The 25453-nt window shown below is 54.6% G+C and overlaps 1 protein-coding gene across 4 annotated transcripts; it reads right to left on the bottom strand.

Annotated features, from left to right (window-relative positions):
* Positions 1 to 402: 402 nt before the first annotated feature.
* Positions 403 to 25137, bottom strand: Bahd1 (bromo adjacent homology domain containing 1). 4 transcript variants are annotated; one of them, XM_052724432.1, is made up of 7 exons: positions 24920 to 25137; positions 7732 to 9162; positions 5459 to 5838; positions 4671 to 4830; positions 4173 to 4249; positions 3386 to 3486; positions 403 to 2538 (listed from the first exon to the last, which is right to left on the bottom strand). In XM_052724432.1, exons 1-7 carry the CDS (start codon positions 24930 to 24932, stop codon positions 2349 to 2351), a joined length of 2352 nt encoding a protein of 783 aa, XP_052580392.1. In that variant the 5' UTR covers positions 24933 to 25137; the 3' UTR covers positions 403 to 2348. The 4 variants fall into 4 exon arrangements, with proteins under 4 accessions (XP_052580392.1, XP_052580391.1, XP_052580393.1 ...); XM_052724431.1 differs by having other exon boundaries at positions 5459 to 5841; positions 24920 to 25127; XM_052724433.1 differs by having other exon boundaries at positions 3386 to 3477; positions 5459 to 5841; positions 24920 to 25127.
* Positions 25138 to 25453: the final 316 nt, after the last annotated feature.

Below are 25453 nucleotides of genomic sequence, written 5' to 3'. Positions count from 1 at the left end.
GACCCAGTATGTGCTCCTGCTCCTATACCACAAAAGGAATGCCAGTTGCATGACTCTGAAGCCAGAAGTTTCTAGACAGACACCAAGGTTATGATAATGCTATCTTCAAGATTAACTTAAGTCCCACTCAGCTCAGTAACCAGGCCAGGGCTGGCAACCCAAGAATTCCACACACCCCGCAGCTGTGGCTACCTCGACGTTAACTTCAAGCTCCCATTTCCTGTCTTCTCAACTCTTCTCTTCTGGCTTTGCACCCTCGTTAGCCTTAGCAAGCACTTGTGCTGCCAGGGTAACTAACAAGGACCTGAAACAAGAATGGCGAGCCCCAAACAAAATCAACTCTCTCAAACAAATACCCCAAAAATGACAAGACACACAGGAAATGATTCTTTTCTAAATCAATACAATTTCTCAAATTTATTTATTTTTCTTAAAGAAGTACTTCTAATCTCTGTCAAAAGGGAGGTTAGGAAAGGTACCCCCTCCCTTGTAAACACTGAAATACAGATCTGGGAAACCAGGATCGACACACACAAAAAGTGCATTTTACAAAATATCAACTAAAATATATTTTACATGGATTATACTTCCATTGAAATTCTACCAGCTGCATTTTCATGTTCGAAAAAATATTTCCACATCTAAGAGATTCCAAAAGCATTTAACATTTGGGCAGCAGCCCCTGCCTGTTAGGAGTCTTATCTCCTTCCCTGTGGGTGAGGCTGGGCTCCTTGGCAGCACCCTAGAACAAACAGGCTCTGAAGGGGTCCACTGCCACTCTGTCAACCTCTTACTTATGCCTCGCTCTTCCAGACTGATGCCTGCTTCCAAAGAGCATATTCAATACAAAGTCTTCCCTTTGGGTTTGGGACAGGGCTTCCAAAGCAAAAATTAACCTCTGAAGCCTTCAGGCCCTCACCCAGCCTAGTTACCCATCAGGAGCAATTTATCTTCTAAGAATCAGGACCTGGACCTGGAGGTGCCAGGGCTTTGCCTTCAGGGGTCACTCCCACCTCCCACTGTAGCCTGTGCCAGACTGTACCCACCCCAGTACCATCTCCTCAGACTGCTGAACCTGTGTCTCCCCTCTAGGGGAGGACCCAGTGCCATCTTCCACAGCATATGCCCCTGGAGCATGCCTTTGTAGAAGTATGGTTGGCAGGTTCCCAGTGCCGGGCCCAAACCCAACCACAGTGCACCCACCCCAACCCCCATGCTCCTCTTTGGTACAAACAAGGTACAAGTAACCAGGCTTCTAGCCCCTCGGAGAGCCTGGACAACGGGGCCTCTGGTGGGGAGCATGAGGTGAGAACAAATCTCTGGGCAACAGGAAGAACTGAGAATGCAGGTCCTAGCCCCTCAGTAAGTGGCTGCAGTTCTGGTCTGTGGACTGATACAGTGTTGATTCTCACTGGGATGTAAATTAGTGCAATCTACAAAAGACTAAGGTAAGGGGTGGCAGGGCAAGGGGAGCCACAGCACTCCTTTGGTTTGATTTCAGGTGGGTGTGGCTTGAAGAGTCACATGTGAAGTTCTGCAAGAGGTTTCCCAGAACCTCCAAGTATAAGGCAAGAGGAAAAATCATCAACGAATCAGGTAGCAATTTTCCTTGTCCCCTGCCCCCCACCCTCTCTCTCTCCCAGCACTCATCAGCTCTTCCAGACACGACAAACTCCATGTTGACCAGTATTCTGGGAAGCCAGACCTGCTGGGTGGCCCTTAATGGAAAGCTGACAGGAGGCGGGCACCCATGGGTGGGCCGGGTCACCTTGTGCCAGCACCAGTGGCTACTGCAGGGGTTTGAAAGCCAGGGGAAAGCCTCGAGTCCAGGGAGAGGAAGTCAAAGCTTGGCTCTCTTGACTCACTGGAACAAGCTGGAGCTGTGCTAGAATCTGCAGAGCCTGGTCCCAGGCTGACAGGGAAGCAGCGGGTCACAGTGGGTGAGGTAAAGCTGGCTCCTGCTACCCTTGGAAGGCCTGGGGAGGCTAGAAAGGGGCCTGGTGGGCCTGTTTCTGGAAGGACCTTACCCCTTCTACATGCCCCTGCCCTTCCTTGGCCCATGACCCTCAGGTTTGGCCCAACTTCAGGGAAGACTGAATCTTCGGGAGTCTCCACCCTGGGGTGCACAGATGGGCACCCCAGGCCAAACTGAGGGCTCAGATGCCTTTCTCATATCCTGGTCTCCCTTTCTCCCATGTGGTCCTGAATCTATAGGACCCCTGCCCTCCCTCCCCCCAAGAGAACCACAGGCCAGCAACCTATGGCCCCTTAACCAAGTGCTGTGCTTCAAGCAGTGCCCCCCCAGGCCCCACTCTCCCGAAGGCAGCCCCAGCGTGAGCAGGAAGAGGCTACTGGGGGTTCTTGAGGATGCGGCCATGGCGGAAGTCATAGACATGGCGGCAAAGGAACACCAGCTCAGGGTCCGTGTCCTCTGGCACTGTGCGGTGTGGTGGGGTGGAGTAGTCTGAAGATGGGGGCACCAGTGCTGTCTTTCGGCTGGGAAGGCCCTCGCCCCGGCGCTTGGCCATGGCACAGAATCTGCAGCAACACACCATTACGGTCGTCAGAAGTCCCTTCTCCAGGAAAAAAAGCTCCTTCCCCGCCCTGCCCACTGAATGGGAACCGAGAGGTGACATTGCCTCTGCTCTTATCCCCAAGGCTGTGTGCGCTCTGACAACTTCCAGTTGACTTCAGCTCCTGACACATATGCCTTCCAGGGCTTCCTCCCCAAACACCTCCCTTTTCCTAGACTTTTCTCAGAACACTAGTGGGCCACAACACGATCACGAGAGTTGGGTTAACCTGTACTCTCCAATTATTCTATCTCAGGAGGGGACAGTTCTATCTGATAATCGAAAAATAAAATCCCAGCCAAGTGTGGTGGCACACACCTTTAATCCCAGCACTTGGGAGGCAAAGGCAGGAGGATCTCTCTGAGTTCGAGACCAGCCTGATCTACAGAGTGAGTTCCAGGCAGCCAGAACTACATAGAGACTGTCTCACACAAAACTAAAAAAAAAAAAGGTGTTAGAGCAGTGGATCTGAATCTTCCTAATGCTGCCACCCTTTAAAACAGTTCCTCATGCTGTGGTGACCCCCAACCGTAAAACGATTTTCATTGCTTCTTTGTAACTGTAACTTTGCTAGTTATGAATCATAGCGTAAATATCTGATTTCTGAGGGCTTTAGGCGACCTCTGTGAATGGGTGGCTTGACCCCAAGAGTTTCTCAAGAAACTCTTGGTGTTAGAGGGAAGGTTTTAGGGAAGAACATTTTGAACCAGTAAGACTGGGCCCAGAGCATAAAGTGATCCATGCAGTTCCCCCAAATTACCCTCACTGAGCCCAAGGGGAGAGGCCAGCCACGGGCACAGGGTACTACCCACCTGCAGTACTCGGCGAAGGTCAGCACATAGCACTTCTCTTCAATGCAGGCCACACTGTTCTGGTCCTGATGTCTCGATGCAAAAACTTCATTCTGCAAAGGCTCAAGGGGAGACGGGAGCAGGTTGGTTATGGGAGCTAGAAAGAGGCACCTCACTCCAGAACAAGGCAGGCATGACTCCTCTGCAGGGAATGCTGACCTGAGCCAATACCAGCAAGCAACAGAGTCAGTTTTATCTAAGTCTTGACCCCTGGCTGCCCACACCAGCCCTAAGAGGAAAAGATATTGGTCCCTTTCTCCCCCATGAGATAAAAAGTCCCACTAAAGGGGGTGGCACATGCCTTTAGCCCTAGCAGATACATCTCTGTAAGTTCAAGGCCAGCCGGGTCTACCCATAGCAAGTTCCAGATTAGCTAGAGCTGTATGGTGAGATGCTGTCTTGACCGAGAGAGAGAGAGAAAGGGAGAAAAGTCCCTTCCAAAGAAAGGAAATAAAAGGTAAGCTCAGACCCCTCTCAGCCACAGGTAATAAAAGGAGTTAGGTGCACAGGGCCACCTCACCCTGTTGTTAGGACGTAACTGCTCACTCCCATCTTCAGGGTGCTGGGGCTCAAGGGTCATTACTCCCATTTGGAACATAAGTTGGGACAGTGTTTGGGAGAGGCTAAACCCCAGATGACGTGGAGGAGGACTTGGTTATTTCCTAGCTGTCTTTTCCATATGCCATGTCTTAATCCCACAGCCTCATGTGTGTGCCACCCTGCTGCACCCCCTTGCCAGGCAGCTCACCTCGTGCATGCTGGGGCTGCGGCCTCCCTGCAGGTGCTCAGGCCTGTAGTACCACAGGAGGCTCATCATCAGTTCTCCTAGAGGGGACAACGGAAGAGGTCATGGCTGAGCTGGCAACCCTGCTTATTTAAGACAGGCTGGCCACTTGCCTAGAGGTTTGTCCAACCCCAGCTCCTGGCCCAATCCTGCAGGCTCTGGCCACCTGTGTCCCCTGACCAAGGCCAAGCACTCAGCAGCCTGGAATGCTGTCAGACATGGAGAGATGGACAGGAAGGCACTGACGGGCAAGGCGTGGGGCAAGTGCTTGGGCTCTGGTGGCTCAGAAAGCACATGGATCCAACTTAAGTCACAAGTTGCTGGAGTCTCTGCAGCAAAGAGACCCCAGCTGAAGGGCAGGCAGACTCTGCCAAGAACGGTGGTCTTGTGCCAGGCCAAATTCTAGGCAGGGGCCAACTGAAGGCAGCTGTCCCTTGGGTTCCCAGTCTGAGGGACAGGTACCTGACTCAGGGTTCTCCCAGAGAGCGGAGATCTTGGCCACATAAGGTGTAGACGTCTTTCTTGGGCCTGACTTGAGGAGGACAGTGTCTCGGACTCGGATTGTCTCTCCATGTCGCTCAACTGCCTGGTAGCTCTTTCGGATGGCAGGTTCCGGCTCATCCTGGGCAATGAACCAATGGCACAATTAAGTTTGGAGAGCTACACTCCAGAGTGAGGATGGAGGAAGCAGAGAATAAAATCCCCTTGACTTCAGGACAGTCGGCCCCCTAAGCAGAGCTGCAGGGTGGGTCCTCCTCTCCAAGTCTGGCTTTTGAGGGCAGGGGTGGGGGTGGGGAACGCTTATGCTTGGAAACCAGTAATGTGAATGTGGCAGGAATGTGGCTGGCTCTCTAACCATCTGGGCTAATGGAGTGGTCCGAGTTTGAGCCCTTAAATCACCATTTTAGGTGGCAGAGCCTTGGGAAAGTTATCTGAGCCTCAGTTTCCTTCCCTATCAAAGGGACCGTAGGGTACATACTACATACGGTAGTGGTAAAGACTAAAGAGGATGAAGCGTGCGGAGCACTTATCTTAGTTCTAACATGCAATTTCAGAAGTGTGCATGCATTTTAGTCAACACAGTTTTCTCTCTCCTGGTGTTGCTCCATCACTAACTTTCTGGTCCACCCCAACTCCCCTATACAGTGTGGGACGGAAGGTGGATCGAGCAGGATGAGAGGCTGAAGTGTCCCGTGTCTTACTGCCCCCCCGCCCCCCCATCAGCCATGTACTAACACTCACTCACTCACCAGGACATACACCGCCTTCTCACAGGCAGCGCCCACAGGCACCCAGCCATTAGTGCGGCGGCGACGGCGGCGGCGGGGACGTGGGCGCTGGGCACGCGGCTGCTTGGGGTGGCTGGGTCTGCGGGCAGCCTTGCTCCTCACAGTGTACCTACAGCTGGAGCCTGTGCGCAAACCAGACTTGGAACCGCTGGGAGGCTTGGCACTCTGAGGGCATGCCCGGGCTACCGTCTGGGGCTCCGAGGTGGGTGTCTGAAGATGGGGGATGGGCTCTGCTGCAGGTGGCACACTGGGCACAGGGCATCCCAGGAGGGGGTGAGCAGGTGAGGCTGGATGGCCAGCTTCTGGGAGAGGAAATTCCAGCTGGCCGAGGGACCTGCAGCCTTCTAGAAAAAGGAGAGCGGGTCAAGGTAGGTAGACACCCTGCACCCTCCAGCCATCTGCTTTCAGGTCCCAAGCCTGGCTTAGTGCCAAGGTGCAACTCAAAGGCCAGTGAGGCGGGGTGGGGGGTGGCGGGTGGGACAAGGGCCTTTCTTCACCTTGGAAACTGGCCAGCAGACATTTGTGTGTCCCATTCTAACCGGAAGAAGTGACAGCAAAAATATCTTCGTTAGCTCTGACTTAAACTTCTCTAGGGTTTCCAGAATACTCAGGAGCAGGGGTTCTGGAGTCAGACAGCCTGGGATGTGAGCCCCGTACCTACCACTTACCAGCCATGTGACCTCAGGCAAGTCACTCTGGCCCCTCTGTGCAATGTTAAGTAATGCTTACGAGCATGACACAGAATTTTCCTTATTTACATATTAACTCATTTCACCCTTACAACATCCCCCAGGTAGGTACTATTACTGCGGCTTTACAATGGAGGAAACAGACACAGCAGTTACTGGCTTAGCCAATGGTCATGAGGAAAGGGAGCTGCGGAGAACATTTCAATCCAGGTAGTTTGGTGGAGTCTGCCTAATTACATGCCTTGTGACTGTGTGTCAAGGACTGGGAATGGTGTTTGGCACACAGTGCTTATGGGTGGTCTCGCTTATAGGGGTAAAGACTAAGGGTCTAAGAGGAAAAGCCAGGAAGTAGCCTGCTCTTGTTTCTCAGGACTCCAATCCATGCTGGAAGCTGATATAACCAGTCTGGCCAGAGCCAAGTGGTCTATAAAGCTGTTTTATAGACCCCGACATGAAGGGGCGTGGGGGAGGAGGGAAGAGCCCAGGGAAGGCCCAGCCCTCACCTCCCTTGCACAGGGCAGACCTGCTGGTCAGGATGGCTTTAGTCACCTCCTTTCTACCAAGAAGCTGGAGGGAGCCAGCTGGGGAGAAGGTGTGGATGACCTTTCCAGTCCGGGGCTGCTTTTCCAGCTGAGCACGGACCGTTCCTGGGTCTCAGATGACAGACTGAGGGTACCGAACCCCCTGCAGCATGCCGAGCACTGCTGGCCTCTTCTTGAGTGTGCCCGCCCACCCACCCTGTCTACACCCACACAACTATCCACACAATGCCCTATCTGCTCTCCTTGTCTTTTTCAAAGCCTGCAGAGCCAGGGCAAAGCTGTCCCACCAACCTGGGGCTGCTTCCTCAGCCCAGAACCGCCAACCTTCCTATGAAGGCTAAACTCACCAGCATGGAGACTGACGGTCTGAACTCCTGAACATGAAGAATGTTAAGCTTTCCAAGGATGAGGGAGACCCCAGGATATGAGGGACATGGGAATGCCTTGGTAAAAGTCCTAGTTTGTCCCTGCCCCACCTCCCACGATTGCAACTGAACCTAGGACCTCACGTATGCTACGTAAACCAACACTCAACATCACTGAGCTCCAGCCCTTTTTCTTGTTTCTGTTTGAGAAGGGTCTCTTTCTTGTATGGAACTCCTTATCCCCCTGACTCAACCTTCTGTGCAGCTGAGCTTACAGACTTGTACCACAGGGCCTACCTAAGGCCCTAATTTCTGTATCTAAGAGTCTAAGAAAGGGAATCCCAATGTGGGAGGAGAGACCTTGTCCCGTTACATAGCCATGTTAACTTCCAAGCTAAGAAATCTCACTGACGGCTTGGGGAAAGCAGGGCCTAAGGGCTAACCGTGGGGCCCTTTCCTGGGGTGTTACTAGGCCCAGAACATTGCATAAATGAGTAGACCTCCCTTCTCCAAGTTCCCCGCCTCCTAGGTAGTAGCTAGACTTAGCAGAGCCCCCTGTCCAGAGCTATATCCCAGGCTCCTGGGATGCCATGCCTTAAGAACTCCCCAGTATATGATGTGTCCCCTACAAGGCTTACCTGCTGTAAAAGGCATTTTGTAGGGGCAGCCGCCACAGGTAGTGCCAATGTGGGTGAGAGACAAGGGTAACACTCCACAGATGCTGTAGCCGTTCACTCCAGTGTCCTCACTGGAGCAGTAGCGAGATGAGCTCCAAGGCGGGTGCTGGAAAGGGATGCCGGAGGGCACTGAGCTCGGAGACATGAGGAGCCCCTCACTGGGGGCTGCCACGGGAGACACCTTGCCTTCTGGGAGCATGGGGCAAGGGGAGTAGCTCCCACACTGCAGCCCGTCCTGGCCACAGTACAGGTAGAAGCTGCCTAGTGCAGTGAGCTCAGGTCCTCCACACAGACCACTATAGTCGGCTGGATTGCCGGGCAGCGGCAGTGGAGACAGCTGAGGTGCTGGGAAAGAGGGCTGATGCAGTTCCTGCTTGGGGGCAGGCGACTCTTCACCTGGACGCCCAGGCTCTGGCTTCAGGGATGCCTGCCCACCCATCAGCAGAGGCAGGTGGGGGCGCAAGGGGTCCTCCAGAGCCTTGCCTGGGGCCTGGTGAGATGGCTGGATGGGTGGCCCACGAGGAGTAGCAGATGGACAAGGCTCATCAGGCTGTTCTTGCCAGCTGGGGGGCCCTGTGGTCTCCCCAGAGCCGGCCCCCTGCCGAGCCTTAGGACAGTTCTTGCCGTTGACCTTGGCCCACTTTGGCCGAAGGATCTTGGGTGCCAGGGGCTCAGTGGAGCGCCCATCTGCTTCTGCTTGGGCTCGAGAAGGTCGAAGAGGCAGCTCCCGCTCCTGGCTGAGTTTCAAGAAGGCAGCTGCGTTTAAGCTAGCCAGTCTCTTGGGAGCTGGGTCTCCATCTCGACGGGCAGCTTCATCTGGGGCTGGCTCTGGGGACAGGTCCCGACTTCCTTCTCCAAGATCTCCCAGCCGAGGTCGCTTCTTAGAGAAAGACCAGGCCCCTGTGGCCCGGTCCCGGCTCCGGTGAGAGTCCCCCCCTCGGCTTCGGCGGGCACCTGCCAGGCTGCTCATGTCCTCTCGCTCCAGCAGCAGATTATTGAGGGCCTCTGCATTAAGGGAGGCCAGGCGCCGCTTTCGGGGCTGCACAAGACCAGTGTCCTCACTGGATGGGGCCGGACTAGGGGGCTTGGGCAGGTCAGGGGGCAGCTCGTCAGCCTCGTCTGCGCTTCGTGGACCAGCCACATTTTCCAGGCGAGTCAGCAGCACTTTGCAGGCTTTGGGCTTTTCTGGAACCAGTGAACGTTTACGCAATGGGTAGTTCTTGCGGCGCCCTGTGAGATGCCCAGGGCTCTCAGGCATGCCTGGCTCTACATCTTCACCCCCCTGCTCCATATTGCTGTCTTCCATCTGCAGGGGCTCCCCTCGGCCAGTGGGGCCGGAACTAAGCATAGGAAGGGACTTCCTCCGAGTGTGTGTCATGGAATCCCTCCAACCTGTGGGAAGAGGGCAGGCAATGAGAAGACGTGGTCACTGTCTTCTTTTCCCTCCACTGCAGCCCACCCACCCTCACCTGTAATTACTCTGGCTCACTCCTACTCTGTCTCCCTTGGAATTTCCTAGGACTTGTCTTCCAGATGCAGTCAGACTACCAGGAGTTGTGCAAGAACTGGCTCCCCCTGTCTCCTTCTAGCACCTAGTCCCCATGAAATAAGCCCCAGAAAGCCTGGTAAATGACACAGGGCACCGTCTCCAGTGCCAAGGCACAGGAGGAGCCAAAGGCTACGGTCAGACCTCCTCTTCTGCTCCTCTTATGCTCAAGAAGAGGAGGCTCTGAAAACACAGCCAGAATGGGGCTTAGGTGATAGGAGCTTTTTAAGAAACAGGACCAGCCAGGCCGGTGGTGGCGCACGCCTTTAATCCCAGCACTCGGGAGGCAGAGCCAGGCGGAGCTCTGTGAGTTCGAGGCCAGCCTGGGCTACAGAGTAAGTTCCAGGACAGGCTCCAAAACTACACAGAGAAACTCTGTCTCGAAAAACCAAAACAAACAAACAAAAAAAACCCACAAACCAAAAAACAGGACCAAAATACTACCAACTCCTCCCTCAATTCTGGGCTTCCAAGACTACCCATAGGAGGATAAAGAGATGGGCCGAGAGAGGTGTTGAGAGAACCTGCCTGCTGGGCAGGGGAGGAGGTTCCCTCCACCCAGCAAGAGAGCCATAACTTCTCCTTCTGGAAAACCCTAAGAAAGGTGAGGCCCTAGGCTGCCCTAGGAGGCAGCCCCCACATAATCTGGTCAGATTCCAGGGAAAGGCAGCTCAGAGTGCCAGGGTTGGGAAAGGACATTAGGCTAGGATCAAAGCTGGCACAGGAGAAAAACCAGTGGTCCTTGTAAGTCTTGCTCTGCCCCTCAGTTTTCCCTGATAGGAAAGATGCCAGGTATGAGCAGGAAGGGGGTGGGGGAGGTCTCAGGAAGCCTGGGGATGCCCATGACCAGGCACAATCCCTACCTTTGGCTTTGCAGATGTCCCTACTATATACACTCAGGGGCAGCCTGATCTCAGTTCTCAGTAATAAAGGCCGGAGCTGGCTGCACTGTGCACACTTGTACCGTGAAGGCTATGCAGAACCGCAGGGGTGAGGGAGGGCGGCCAGACTCCAGAGCCGTTCACCTCCTATCTACTCTCCACAGAGCCAGGCTGCCAAGTGAGGTGCCAGACAGTCCACACTTCTCCTCCCCAGGCACCTCCGGGACCCCTCCCCACCCAGCAGGCCAGGCTTTTCAGCTTGGTTTCCTCACTATTGTTATTCATGCCGGGAGAGGTCCCTGGTGGGCGGGGACTTAACCCCGAGGATCCCAAGCCTGAGGGTTTCCAGGCTTTGCCTGGTTCTTCCCGGTTAGTTTTGTGGTCTTCGGCCATTAGTGGGGGTCACTGGGTGCCTTCTCTCCACAGACAAGCTGCACTAGCCTAGAAAGGGTGTGGAGAAAACTCAGCTGATGGGGCAGTGGACATAACCCTCATGGAGAGAGGACTAGGAAACTGCAAAAGGAAGAGGCAATGGGCCATGTGTGGGGACCTGCCACTTGTCCAGAAATCGGGCCCCAGGCATGAGAGTCACAGAGGGCAAATCCATTCATTCCTAAACGGCAGAGCTCAGAACAATCCCAGGCATCTGTGAGGCCTTCAGTCTCTTTTCTGCTTCCAATCAGTGACCGCTGTCCTGGCTGCTCGGCATACTCGCCAGCATGCCCCTTTCACATTCAAAAGCATCCCAAGTGCAGACAACCCACAGACCCCTTTCTCTAACCAGGAGGCACCCTGTGCCAGCGGCGGAGTAACCAAGAACAAGCAGCACCACAACTTTATCTGCACTTCTGGGCAAAGCCGAGTCCTGTTTCCCCACTCCCAAGGAGCTTGGAGATGCAGGATGAGTGAATAGACAAAGAAGCTAAACACGGGCTGAAGCCCCTCAACAGGCCCCAAGTCGCCAGAGCATCTGGGCCTGGGAATGGCTGGGGGCCAAGGGTGAGGTCACCTGGGCCTGTGGCCTTTGAGGACACGGACACCAAGCACAGAGCAAAGGGGGTGGGGGCAGGAAAGAGCATAAACATGCGAACAGGACGGCTAGTGAAGGGCTCTGAGCAGGGAGGATGGCTGCCTGCTGGAGGCTGGTTACATGGTGGGTTGACCGTCCTGGGATACCTGTCTGTCCGTACTCAGTCTTTCCCTCTCAGCTCCCAAAAGGTCCCAAGCAGAGAGGTGGGAAGCAGCAGCAGTGGCCACTTTCAGGAGCCTGTTCCTGGAGTGTTGTGTTCCCTGTAGAGATGGTTTCACTTTAACCTCCCATTCAGTACTCCAGCCTCTCAGGGAGCCACTGCCCCTGAGGGCTGGACATCCGGTAAACCTCTACATCACAGGGTGCAAGTCCTGTTTCCAAGCCAAGCACAGGAGCCTCCTGCTTGCCTCCTGTGCATCTGCCAAACCTCCTGTCACTGGCTAAGGACTACTAGAGCCATCAAAGCACATTGCAAAATAACCCCTGGCTTTCATGTGGTGCCTCAGGTGGCAGCGGTCTTGAGGAGAGGCTGGGGTCTCTGCTGCCAGCTTCTGCTGTACTTGGATATGAGGAGAGCTGGTGTGAGTCATGCTTTGAAGCACCTGTGAGAACCTCATCAGCAGCTTTTCCCTGGGGTGGGGCTGGGTGGAGGGGCTTGCAGTCTGCCAGGGCCCCTCCGAACTGCAGGAGGTGGCCCAGCAGCGCCAGTGGGGGGTGGGATCCCAGGTGCACAGTAGCCCTGGCCCCCCATTCCAGGAGGATAGACGTTCCTGCTGACCCTCTATTTACATTAGTTCAACCAGGAACTTTCTACTGTCAAGTGATGAGGCTAGAGCAATTTAGCACTGCTCTTCTCTCTGGAAGCCCTGTCCCTGCACAAACAATCCTGGCCCCTAGAGAGAAGGTTCCTGGGAAGGACACCCCCAGGGCAATTACCTTTTACCTAGCTGGTATCAAGCAAGCTCTCACTGGGAAAAACCAGTCTGACTGTCACCAGCCCTGAACAGCTGCCCTGAAGGACAGTGGCTGGTCAAAGGGCTTCCAGGTCAAAGACCCCACAAGTTGATTCCAAAATCCCTGTAAGTATATGCCAAAGTTGGCAAGCAAGCGATCTCCACTCTAGGTACGTCAAAGGCTCAAAACTGAGGGGGTTTTGATCTGAGGTGTCAGGGTGCGAGGGGCTAGGCTTCAGTGTGACTCAGATCTGCCTAGGGCTAGCAGAAGCCATCCCCGGAAGCAGCAAAGGCAAGGTGTTCGGTCACCACATACCACTCTGATCTACAGAGGCAGTGCATATGCTGGGTGCTACGTGTCCAGCTGAAGGCTTCAGCAAGGGAGGTCAGAGGCCTGGGCCACAGGTCAGAGTACGCATCACTCCCATAAACTCAATCTAGCCCTGGGTAGAAGAGATCCTTAGACCGCCTTCTGCTCCTCTATGCACACAGTGCCTCCATCAGTGTCCTCGGTCTCAGGACTGGGGCTGTTCTAGCCCTGAAGGGAGTAACCTTTGTCAGGAACACCGGCTCTCTTGACTCTTATCTCCTGTGGTAAAGCCAGGCGCAGGTGCTGCCAGGTCTTCCCATCTCTTTAGTGAGAAGCGGACAGAACCGAGAGTCGAAGGGCGGCAGGCAGGCCTGGCTCTGGGGCTGGCTGCAGCTCAGTGGCAGAAGGCTTGTCTACCACGTACAGGGTCCTGGGCTCCACTTTCAGCTGAGCAAAAGTGCAAAACCAAAGCTGGCTCAGACCCAAATGAACAACTTACTTAAACTTCTCTGAACTTGAGGTTCCTTGTCTGAAACTGACATACCAAAATAAACCTTACCTCTCAGCACTAACAAGGATGGCAAGACACTGTGGGGAAGCCTGGTGGAGAGCAGAAGCTGTCCTCCCCCTCCCGGCCACCAAAGAGGTACCTAACATCAGTTCCCTACAGCAGGAGCCCAGGACAGCCTGGGCGAGAATCCAAACATCCAGCCTGCACTTGAACTCTGCTCTGGTACTATTCTGCCAAGGACACCCAAATGTCTATCCCTTTCCCTTGTGGAGTCAGTATGGTGTGGATGGGGGGGAGATGGGAACATATTCAGGACGGGGCCAGGATAGCAGGTGTTCTGCCCACCCCAGGATCTGACCGAGGATCCATGGCAGGTACCCACAAAAACTCTGGGAACCACCCACTAAGAGAACGGTGGCTCTGGCCACCAGCCCTGCCAGTCTGGCATCGCTTGCTGCAGGTACTCAAGTCACCTTGCACCTGAGCTTAATTATAGAAACACCCGGGCAGGAAAGGCAGCACAGTGCACAACCAGAGGGAACTGGTCCCGCCCATCTGGGAAGTCACACCTGCCATCCAGAGGTACCAATACTGTCTAGAGCCTGTAAGTCCAACCTGCTCCTCACGGGTCACACTGAGGCCTTTAGGACACCAGAGACCCATAGTGAGTAGCTGGAAAGTCATGCCCATCCCACGTAGGCAGGGTCTGGGTATGTCAGCTCAGCCCGACGGCTAGGTCTGACTTTTTTTTTTTTATCAGTTCTGACCACCCCAGCATGAGAGCCAAAGCCAGCCAGCCAGGTCTCTTCCAGTAACCGTAAAGGTGCATGGATCCACTGGGAGGGAGGAGTTCTAACTCAGGCCACAGACTACCATGTCTGTCAGAGATCAAAGTGTAGGGTAGTCACAACAGAAATACTAAGTTTTCTCAGATGGTCAGAAACTGCCAGTCCTCAGTGTGGAGCTAACGTCCTTCCTCCAGGTAGGGGGTAAAGCCAGCACCTCTCCCAACTATAGGTCTCTAAGCAAGGGCAGTGGGCAGAGAGTACTGTGCTGTAGTAGTTCATTAGTAGTATCCACATTCTGCTCCACAAAACAGACAGATTAGAAGGTAATCACATGCAATACCAACTAGTCTTTAGGGGTTTCCTTTAACACTTTTTGGGTATGTGTACGTATGGTACGTGTGTATACACCAGTAGTGCGTGTGGTGGTCAGAGGACAGCCTGGGGGGGAGTTGGTTTCTCTCCCTCTATTAGGAGGGTTCTGAAGATGGCACTCAAGATAACGTCGGGCTTGGCAGCAAATGCCTTCACCCTTGGAGTCATATTGTTGGTCCTAGAGGATTTGTATAAAGGCCAATTTACTCTCCCCCAGCTCTTCCTGGTGCACGGAGGGCACCCACTGCTCGTTCCCAGGCACACAGCACTGCTTGAGATCTCTGTCCCTACTGCCAGCCCACACAACAGAGCAGAGATTCCATCAGGACTGGAAAAGAGCCTGAACTCCAAGCCTTGCTTGGTTTACTTTTCAAAGCAAGACTATTTGTTTTAAGGATTAAGTAAGAACAAGTATAGAGCGCCTAGCAGAGTGCCCAGTATACACCAGGGAATTAATACAAGCCCATCTTTTTCCTTATTTCTAAAAATTACTGTATGTGAATCAGTGTTTTGACTGCAAGTATATGTCCTGTTTGTGTGTCTGGTGCCCCCCAACCCCCAAATTCAGAACAGAACGTCAGATCCTCTGAGACTGGAGTTACAAACAGTTGTGAGCCACCACGTGGGCCCTGGGAATCGAACCCGAGTCCTTTAAAAGAGCAATGAGTGCTCTCAACTGCTGAGCCCCCTCTCCAGCCTGAGCCCATCCTTTCTCTCCCCTTCCCCTACAAGTACCAGGCTAAGGTATGAAAATCAAAACACAAGAGGCAGAAACAGGAGTTGGGCTAGTGGAGCTGGGGTAAAGCGGCACGAGGAGGCTGTGATGGGGAGCCCAGGGCTTGGTGGAAGGGCTTGGCAGAAGGGTTTGTGGAGGGCACCTCTACTGCACACCAGGTGTACTGGAGGAACAAAAGCCCGGCGGGGAGGTCAGCACTAGAAACCCCTAAGTACCAAGAGGCAGGAAGGTAAAGACAGGTCTTAAGATGGCAGCCAGAGGGAACTCCCTAGATTCAGCCTGATGAGTTCCACAAGTCACTCCAAGGTGGGGCAGGATTTCCAAGCAGGCTCCCTCAGACCCTACTACCCATATGCCACACTGCCCAGGCCAGGCTACCGGAAGCAAACTTGTGCCCGGGGCAGGACCCATTACTTGTTAGCAGTAGCTAACAGTTTTGGAGACAGGAACAGGGACAGAGCATCCCATATCTCAGCAGTTGGTTTTTATCAACCCAGGAAAAAACCTGGTGCTAATGATGCACTACTCTTCCTAAGAGTCCGAAGCTCACCAACCTCTCCTGTGAGGCTGCCCAGGAGCAGCACAGAATGTGTGTTGGTTCGGCCACCAGGACAGTGTTCGGGATGGAGCTCAGAGGGAGAGCACTTCCTGCCTAACACTTGCAAATTCCCAGCATTAGTAAAAAATTGGTGGGAGAAAATTTCAAGCCAGGCTCAGTCACCTAAGAGTTTCCTTCGGGTCAGCCTGGGTAACACGGGGAGACCCCAACAGCTTGTCAGCTACCTCCCAGTCCTGAACAGAAGTAGACCACTGGGTCATGGGGAGAGCTCCGCCCCAGACCTTCCCAACAAAGAACCTCCTGATTGAGGCAGCCCTGAAAACAAGTCCCAAGGCCAAGCCTTCCAAACATGCCACTGAGGGAGGGAGTCACAGGCAGACTCCAATGCTACTTCAGCGGGTGGCGAGCCTGGGGAGCTCAGGTGGGCTGCCTTTCCCACTACTAAATTCCATCTACCGGCTCACCTGGCTGCCAGCTCACTGGCCTGACTCACAAGGGTTGAAAACCCCTTAGTCAAAATGCTTGGATCTCTAAGTAGTTTAGATTTCTGGGTTTCTCCTCCCCCCCCCCCCCCCCCCCCGCCCCCACAGTCCATTTTGGAAAATGTACATATACTTTACTAGTTGCACATCCGAAATCCAAAAATAAAAAGCAGACTATGCTCCCAAATAAACAGCTTTTGAAGCAATCCAAGGACTTCAAATGTCTGGATTAGGGAGCCCTCTGGCCTTTAACTTTCCCCTCATTCCCAGGAGTCCACTGTGCCTGTTCAACTTAATCCACATTCATTCATTAATTTGCATTTACTCAACTCTTTCACGATCACCCCCCCCCCCCCCATTTTCTCTCCCAATTTGCCCTAGCTACCTCAAGTAAAGAGTGCTTGTCCCCTCGCCCAACCATGAGTTAGCATACACACATTTATGACAAAGAATGCTAGAGACAGGACAGGCTGGGGATGCACAGCTGTAATCCCAGCAAGTTGGAGGTAGGATCACAAGTTCAAGGTCATCCTCAGCTACACAGTAAATTTGAGGTTTGCCTGGGTTCCATGAGACCCTGTCTCAAAGCAATAAGCAGCCAATCTAGAAAAGACAGGGAGGTGGAATCAGCAGCAAAGAACCAGGGTAAAGATCAGTCCCCAAGGTCTCTAAGAGGGCAGGGGCAGGGAACTTGATTCACCAGGGGCTCCTACTATACCTGGATTGCTACTCTGTATTCTGGGTACCTGGCACCAATTAGCACATGACGATCACTGCATCTACCTTCACAACAGTCCAGGGAAGCCGCTGTTACCATCCCATGTTCAGGAGACCGAAACAGGTACAAAGAGCTCAAAGAAGGAAGGAAGGAAGGAAGGAAGGAAGGAAGGAAGGAAGGAAGGAAGGAAGGAAGGAGTGTGTGTGTACATGGGGCGCTCTGCAGGTGAAGGCACACACTGCCAAGCTTGATGACCCAAGCTCAGTTCTCCAGATTTCACGTGGTGGTGGGAAAGACCCGACTTCCGCAAGGTGTCCTCTGACTTACACATGTGCGTGCACACGCCCCCTCCACCCTCCCACCCCACCTCCTAAGAAAACCCTGCCTAGTGCTGCTAAAAGCAGAGGCAGAGACAGGGCATCCAGGTGTCTCAGAGCCCATTCTTCTACATGTTAGCATACTGCCACTTTCTAGGGCCTCACAGGATGGCTGCTGGGTCACAGCCCAACATGATAGTGGTTTTTCCTGAATTCTCAGCTTAAAGAACTGCTCCCACAGACAGCTATGTTCACACACCTGTAATCCTGGCACTCAAGGTGAGGTAGAGGATAGAGAGCTCTGGGCAACTGGGCTATACAGGAAGTACAGTATCTGTCTCAAAAATCACCATCATCATCTATAGAAAAGTTGGCTCAAAGTTCCGAGTAAACTTTTTTTTTTAGACAGGGTCTCTCTGTTTAACAATCCTGGCTGTCCTGGAACTCGGTTTGTAGACCAGCCTGATCTCGAACTTACAAAGATCTGCCTGCTGGGATTACAGACACGCACCACCACTGCCTGACCAAAATAAATTCTTACATACCTTTTTTTAAACAAAACCATTTTATTACTTAGAGAGTGGTGAGTGCTCCAGAGAGACGGTATTTTACAGTAAATCCAGAGAAAGAACTTTTCCCAAACCTCTACTCTAGTCTACAGGCCTGAGGGGAATCCCCTGCCCCTGGCTTAGACTGCAACCGAGATGGAAAGTGGCCTATCACAGTGGAGACAGCCACCTTAATTTACAGAGAGAGACAGAGCAGCTGCTCCTGCTCTCCTCTCTTCAGAGCGCTAACCCTAATACTTTCAGTCTTCTTTAGAGATCGTTCCTCTCTGTACAATCTCTTCTACACTCAGTGGGAACTGTGTGAGCCCCTATAGGTACAAAGCAAGGGACATCAACTCAGGGCTGGGAAGCCACCACTGACCCTGATGCAGTGGTGATGTGGCTCTAACTCTTCTGGAGAACCTGTTAGGATCCCCTGGCATCAAGTGGCACCCTGGTACTGACTATTCTAAGAACACACTTCTAAACTACCTGGAAGCACAGAAACCTGATAAACAAATGATGTTATCCCCAAACATGCTGGACAAGTCCATTCCTCTCTTGAAGAAGGGTCCATTCCTCTCTTCTGCAGCAGGAAACTGGAAAGTTGTATTGGTGGAGGTAGAACCTAGATACATACCTCACTCCAGGCCAGAGAAATCAACGTATCTGTCCTTCCCAAGTCCCACAGCAAAGGAGCAGAGGCCAGAGAAAATAATCAGCCTCATTAAGTCCTTAGCTAGTACTGATGTCATTAACTATGAAAGGCCACCTGTCTTTTCATTCAAGTAACTTGGTTATGGTTCCTTGGAAGTTACCAGTTCATAAAGCCAGAAGAGAGACAAACCCTGGTTCCTCCTGGCAGACCAAGCCTGTGGAAGAAGAGCCCAAGGACAATGACCCGACTGAGTCAGATGCATAACCTCCCTTGCAGGGATTTCCCACTGTGCAGAGAAATGTAATGAATGATCACTACTCCAGGACACCAAGTCTGAGAAATGACTACACTCTGGGTCCTGTTCTCCCAACCCAGCAGCCTCTGATCCCCAGCTTTCACACCAAGATGCCTGGGACAGGACACCCACACCCTCACTGGGACCCCAGGACTTGGCAGGCCTGAGCAGGAATATGCGGCACCCACTGCTTCTTCTACCTTTTAGCCACCTTACAGCTCATTAGTAGCAAAACCAGGAGAGGGGCTGGAGAAACATAAATAAAGGAGCTGAGATTCAAGCCAGTCCATTTTATTCCAGCTAGATGCCTCCCATAAAATCAGGGAGGATCTCATCATCCAAGACCTCGTGGGCCTGACCTAGGAAGATCTAAGCAGCCTGAGGGGTCAGAAGCTGCAGAACCTCAGATCACTAGCTGTCAGGAGCCTCTGCTGCTAATTTTCACAAGCTCTGGACCACACTTGATATTTTCCCATCTTTTTAGGACTAACGGACACTGTGTTGGCCCATCAAGACAAGGCCAGGCCCACAGAGCCAAAGCACGCTCTCCTCACACTCCCCCTGCCCCTCCAAAGTAGAAGGCACAAAGGAAATAAGCCTTGCCAGATTGTGCTAGCAAGTTCCCATAAATACTAGGGCTGGGGTGGTGCTGCTTATGTAAAATGCTTCCCCATTGAGAGATGCTGCTTTATTTACATTCTTCATGACCCATTCACAAAAAGGAGGCCCTTTAATGTCGGGACTGTTCATATAATGCTCCATAAACTCGCCAGCTTTGGCTGGCAGCTTTAGTTCAACACAGACTACTTTTGAGCTCTGGGGATTTTCCCCCCCCCTTAAGACTTTTTTTCTCCTCCTTAATGACTCACCTTGAGACGGGGCACTGAGGCCAGATGTTGCCTGAGCAAGGTCAAGAGGAACAACAGTAGATAAAATGAAAACATTCTAAGTCCTCTTAGATGGAGAGGTGGGGAGAAATGAAAATAATTAGCAAATTTTCACTGAACTCCAATTTCAAGTAGATATGCTAGGTTGACTTTCTTTCAGGTCTACTGAAATTTCCTTCTGAGGTGTCAAATGCTACCCAGTTCATACCTCTAAACACTGGAGAGCACACAGAGGGCACTTCCTCTATCCCTAAAGGAGAAGGGCTCTTTCTAGATTGTAATTTGCATCATGGATGAATAAATTTAAAAGGTTGTGCGGACGATTCTAGACCTGCTGGGTCCATCCAACAGAGGCAGAATCTGCTCAAGGTACTCAGGCAATGCCCCTGAACAGGGACAAGACTATGTTCCAGGATGCACACTTGCAGACAGAGCAAGTTGATGAGGAGCACACCCAGGAGAGGCGTTCTGAGGTGGCTTTTTCGTTACAGTAAAGGAAGAGAAGTAGTAGGATTTTTTTTCTTAATTGACGGGGGGAGAGGTCTGCATTACCATGGCAACTGTGCGGGGTGGCCTTCACAATTGGAAGGGAAATGCTGGTCCATTAATCATCAAACTGGGGCACAAAGAGAGGTTTGGGGGGAAAGAGGATGGATGCAAGATATATGTTTCTTCATCACCAAGCTTCAACCAGTCATCAGTCTTCTCCCATGTCCCCCATGGTCCAGGCTTGATCGCCAATACAAACCAACTTCTAAGAGCTGGAATGATAGCATTCCTTCCTCAAAGGTCCAATATGGGACAGACCTAGCTCCCAAAGTCAGTAAAAACACTTCCTCTAAAAGGAACCCTATAAAGCCCATCCACGGGACTGGCCCAGGTTTATTTTTCTTCTCTGTTCTCCGAATAGTGTTTTCTCCCTCATTTACACCCAGATGAGAAGAGGTAAAACATATGGATTCATTTAGCATGGACAACAAGTAAATTGCCAACGAGCGGCATAGCTGGGTAGAGAGAGAATGGTTTAGTGGGGACAGGAGGAAAACAGGATTACAGCCCCTTTCCAATTCATGTCTGTGTGGTGTCATGTGAACAATCTACAAGACTGACTCTTCACCAGCAGACGAATGAGAAACAGCAGCTAAAATGCCCATGCCAGAGCCTCACAAACATGCCCTATTTATATACCTTTGACAGAAAAGGTCAGAGACCTCCAAGGACTGAATCCATACAGAGCATTTCTGGACAAGCCAAAGGTTCCTCTCTATCCTCACTGAATTCCAACTACATTTACTTATTCAATCCAGCGCACGCAACACTGGAAGATTATAGACTGCGCGCACACGCACGCGCGCGCACGCGTGTACACACACATAATTCATTACCTCATCCTTAGGAAACTTCCAACTTGCAAAACATCTGAGAAGATCCCATGTTAGAAAACCCATGTTCACAAGCTCCCTGGCCTGAGCACCAAGACAATGGACAAGTGGGAGAGAAGGAAAGGATAGGAGCAAGGAGCAAAGGGCAGAGAGACAAATGTGCACCGGGTGACTGACTGGTGAACAGCCTCAGGGACGCTGTCTAGGGTCAGATGCAGGAAAAAGAGAGCAGCCACAATTTAGTGAGTAAGAAACCGACTTGTGCAAGGGGTCCTTTGGGGAGAAAGATCTGGAAGCTGTGTACAGACTGCATCAGAAGAGCCAGAGGAATCGGGAGGAAAATGACACGGGAACACAGCAACAGAAGGGAGGGAGACACCGCAAAGAATGAACCCAAACTAGCATGGGGGTGCACACAGGTAATTCCAGCACTCAGGAGGCAGACAGGAGGATTGCTGCAAGTTCCAGGCCAGCCTTGGCTATAGAGATCTAGGAGGGAAGAGGAGAAAGAAGGACGGAGAGACAGAAAGGACAGACAGCAAAAACATACCTCACTAATGGCTCCGCTCTCCAGAGCCAGCCTTCCTAAACACAGATCTGATAGGCAGGCGTCTCCGGCCAGGTAAAACCCCGACCACAGAGGGCAATGTTATTTTGACGACTCCTTTTAACCTTCCAGCAGCCAAACCAGGTCACCCTTTCTGACTGCCACCAAAAGAAGTCACGTACAGTGCAACCCCAGCAAAAGCAGATTCTCCAGCCTTCTCTGGATTTTAGACATACAATTAAATTCTCTCAAACAAACTTCAGTCTCTTGTGTGAAGTAATACCTGCTTTCCCCACAAGCCTCAACTCCACCCAAGCTGGGGTCCAGACTCTCCTGGGGAGAGCGATGGGGTGCTATGAATGAACTCCATACTCTACGGCCCCCACCCCTTTGGCAGACAGGCAGCTTTCTCAAGGTGGGCTTACAGCCAACCACAGACCAATGGAGCTCCTGACCCGTCCCGCTGGTGTGCCACTCCAACCCAGATTTTTCTCAGCAAAAGGCCACGTTCTCAGCTGTCATCAGCCCGAGTCTCCTCTTTTCCTGTTCCATACATGACCACATGGGGAGGGGGCACAGGAGCTGAGGGTTTTGTTTTGTTTTTTTTTTTTTTACAAAATGGTAAGCAGCATACAGCCTAGAGCTGGTCACTGCTGGGCTTAGCAACACTCACAGCTTAAGTCAGGGATTCCAAAGTGTCCTTGGACAGGGCTGTCCCTGAGAAATGTGGTCCCTCAGAAGCTCTTTTCGGCTTTTTGGTAGAAGATATGGAGGTGCAGAAGATGGGAAGAAACGTGTCAGGTGGCACAAAAGAAGAGAAGTGGAAACCTTATTTTATCTCATCATCAAATTTCTCCCTGGATTTATGGACTCAGCTAATCATGTCCTTACGTGGGTACCTTCTTGGCTAGGGAAAACTGCTACAGCAGTAGTGAAGGCATCACCAAGCACAGTGGGGGTGTGTGTAGGGGGGTGGGGTCCCTTAGTCCCAATCCAAGTAGTCAGTCGTCGGTGCTCTTAAGACTACCGACAATGGGCCACTAGGAGACATCCCAGGTGGAGTTAAACCTCTACCGGCAGGCAGACTTGATGAAAGCCTCTCACGGCTAGCAGGCTCTGCTCGCCTCCATGAGTCCACCAGCCGGTTCGCCACCGGCCAGGGCACTCGGTGCGCACACCCCCCCACCCCTGCCCCTCCGCCTTGGCTAAGTCGACCCCACTCTTCCCGGAGCCGCGAGGCGATCTGCGGCTAGAGCCCAGAGCCAGTGCCGCAGCTCCTCCCGGTGGACGCCCCGGCCCCCGCAGTCCCCAGGGCAGAGTCCGGCCCCGTCGCCCGCCCCTTGGGGTGGGTGCCCCGGACTCGCTCCCCTCCCCGATACCATTACCTGCGCCCGCTTGGGCGCCGCCTTTGTCCGGCCCTTCACCGCCGAGCGGGCCCCTCGGGCCCGACCTGACCCGGCCCCCGGCCCCGGAGGAGAGGCGCCGGGGCTGGCAGGGTACAACCAGGCCGGGCCTGGAGCACCAGGTCCTGCTGTCACTTGGAGGCGGTCTGACAACTTCGATTGCCCCCGCCCCACCTCGGACTCGGCCGCCGCCCCGCACGGTCCCCACAGGGCCTCCCGCGGCCCACACTCGCTGTTCGAACCGGTCCCCTTCCGTCTTCGGCGCCTCCCTTCCTCCAGCCCGACCCGATCGGGTCCACACTACCCCTCGCCCTGGCGCGGCCCCCATCCTCACCCCCCCCTCCGGCAATAGCCGGTCAGCTCCCAACCCGGGAGGGCGCCCCCCACCCCGAGAGGGCGATCCCGCGGCGACGCCCCCGGCCGCGGCCCCTTGCCTCGGGGACCGCGATGGGGGAGGGGGCGCGGCGGGGGCCTTGCCGCCCGCGCACTCGGAGGCGAGCCGGCTCCGCCGCGGCGAGGAAGCACCCCGCGTCCTCCCGCCCTCCATAGCCCGGGACGCCCGCGCCACCGCCGCCCGGCCAAGCTGCCACCCTGCGGCCGCCACCCACCCCGCCCCCGGCCTATGAGGCGGGCGCCCCCCGGGGACTGTCACCTCGAGGCGCGCCGCGCTCCCCGATGGCGGGACCGCGGCGCCGGACCCGGGGGAGGGAGGCGGCGCGCGCGGGCGGGCAGGCGGCCGCACCTGCTTCTTGTCGTCCGTCCGTCCCTTCTCGGGGCTGGCGGGGGCGGCGGCGCGGCGCGCTCGGCGGGGCGCGCTGACGGGCGGCCGGTCCTCTCCCTTTTGCTAGTCCGCCTACCTAGCTCGCTCGCCCGCCTCCCCCTTCCCCCGCCTGGATCCCGGCCCCTCGCTCACCGGGACGAGCGACGCGGACGGCGCGGCTTTGGGCGCCCGCAGGCCCCGGCCGGGCTGGAATCTGGCGGCTGGAACCCCCCGGGGGCGCTCAATTCCCGGGCTCCACGCTGCTGCGTCAGCGCCTCCTCCTGGGGGCCGGGGCCGGGCGGGCGGAGCGGGGGCCGCGGTCGGGCGGGGCCGTCGGGGGGGCGGGCGCGCCTGGCCGGGGCGGGCGGACGGCAAGGGCCGGACGGGCGGGGCAGGCGGCCGGACGGGCAGGCAGCGGGGGCCGGGCTCCGGGATCCGCTACGCCGCTCGCGGTTCCCCCACAAACTCCCCGAGAGCGGAGCCTCCGCCGCCCTCCTTCCTGCTTCCTCGTACTCAGCCAATCAGCGGCGCGCCCCTCGGCAAGCTCCTCCAATCAGCCGCCCCGCCCTGCGCTGGCCCCGCCAGCCAATCCGGCCCTCGGCTCCCCCTCCCGGTATCCAACCAATCAGAATCACGGGTCGGTCGTCCCGACGCAGGGGGCAGCACGAGGCGGCCGGGGGAGGCGGTGCGGGGAGTGGTGGGGCTTGGGGGGAGGGGTACGGTGCCAAGGGTGGTGGCGGGGGATGATTTTCTTTGCCGGCTTCTTGGGTTTTCTCCGCGTCTTCGGAGCCGGAGTCCGTATCCCATGGTGACCTGACCCTGAAGCCCCAGCCCCTCAGCTGCAGACCCCCACCCTGAGAAATCTTAGCTCGCCCCCGCCCTGACCGTCACCCTTCCACATCCCTCTTCCCTGGTAACCTCTCTAGCACCCGCTCCAGTAAACTGCGGGCCGAGGGACACCCCACCCTCCTCAGGCTGCTGCCCCCGGGGCAAAGCTTCGGGAAGACCAGCAGAAAAATCAAGCAAGAACAACACCCCCTTTCCTGCTGAAAGGGCCCCAGACTCGCGCGAAAGGGCCCCGACTGCTGAGAAGCCCCTCCCGCCCTTGCCTCATCTTTCCGACTTCCCTGCTTGCCACGTCTCCTTTCCTCCCTAGCAAGGTCGGTCCTGGCTCGGTAACCCCTCACCCGCATCTCTTTTTTTCCTCTTTCTGCCCTTCACCTACCGCCCCCCACCCGGGCTCCCAATTCGCCCTCTTTCAGAAGCCGAGTGTGGAACCCTCATCCATTTCCAGCTGACAGCAGAGCCTGGTCTGTGAGTCCTTGACACCCACACACCCTCTTCCACCACCGCGGGGAACATAGAGCTCTTCGGGGGAGGGGGAAAGGGGCGGGCAGCCCAGCAGGCGCGGCTGGACACCCTCCTTCGCGTCCCCAAGCCGGCGTAGCACCGAGGCAGACACTTACCTAGCTTCCCCATAGTCACCTTATGCTGTGGCTCCGTCTCTCACACCCACAGACGTGCTTTTCCAAGCCTGAGCACGCTCTCGGGGTCAGCTGGGTGGGTGGGCACAGCAAGCTGAGGTCATACGAAGGGGTGGGAGGTCCCTGTGAGGTGCGGGAAGGAACTGTGTCCTGGACACCTTGTAGCGCCAGAGCCAGCCCCGGACTTCACTTCAAGGAGCTGTAACGTGCACACAGTAGGTTCTTGAGAAATGCCGAGTCCACCCCTGAACAAAGCCTCATTCCCAATTCAAGCGGGGGAGGGGCGCTTTGGGAGGTAAAGGAGCAGGAGCAGAAAGGGTAGTGTCACCCGAGCCTGGGAGCAGCCGGGGAGGGGCTGGGCCCCGGAACGCCTAGGGCAGAGAAGCGCCCAGAGTGCTGAGGAAGCCTGGTTAATAAGCAGGAAAAGCCGAGCCTTAAAGAGTGGCTTAGGGGCTCCTCCTGCACTATATACGATGCCCCACCTTTCCCAGACCATGCTACTGGAGCACTGACCCA

This window comes from Peromyscus californicus, unplaced genomic scaffold (assembly GCF_007827085.1).
Source record: "Peromyscus californicus insignis strain IS unplaced genomic scaffold, ASM782708v3 Scaffold_7__1_contigs__length_154581171, whole genome shotgun sequence".
In the NCBI taxonomy this organism is placed as follows: Eukaryota; Metazoa; Chordata; class Mammalia; order Rodentia; family Cricetidae; genus Peromyscus; species Peromyscus californicus.
The sequence above is the reverse complement of the archived record's forward strand: the minus strand, read 5'-3'. Positions and strand labels throughout refer to the sequence as shown.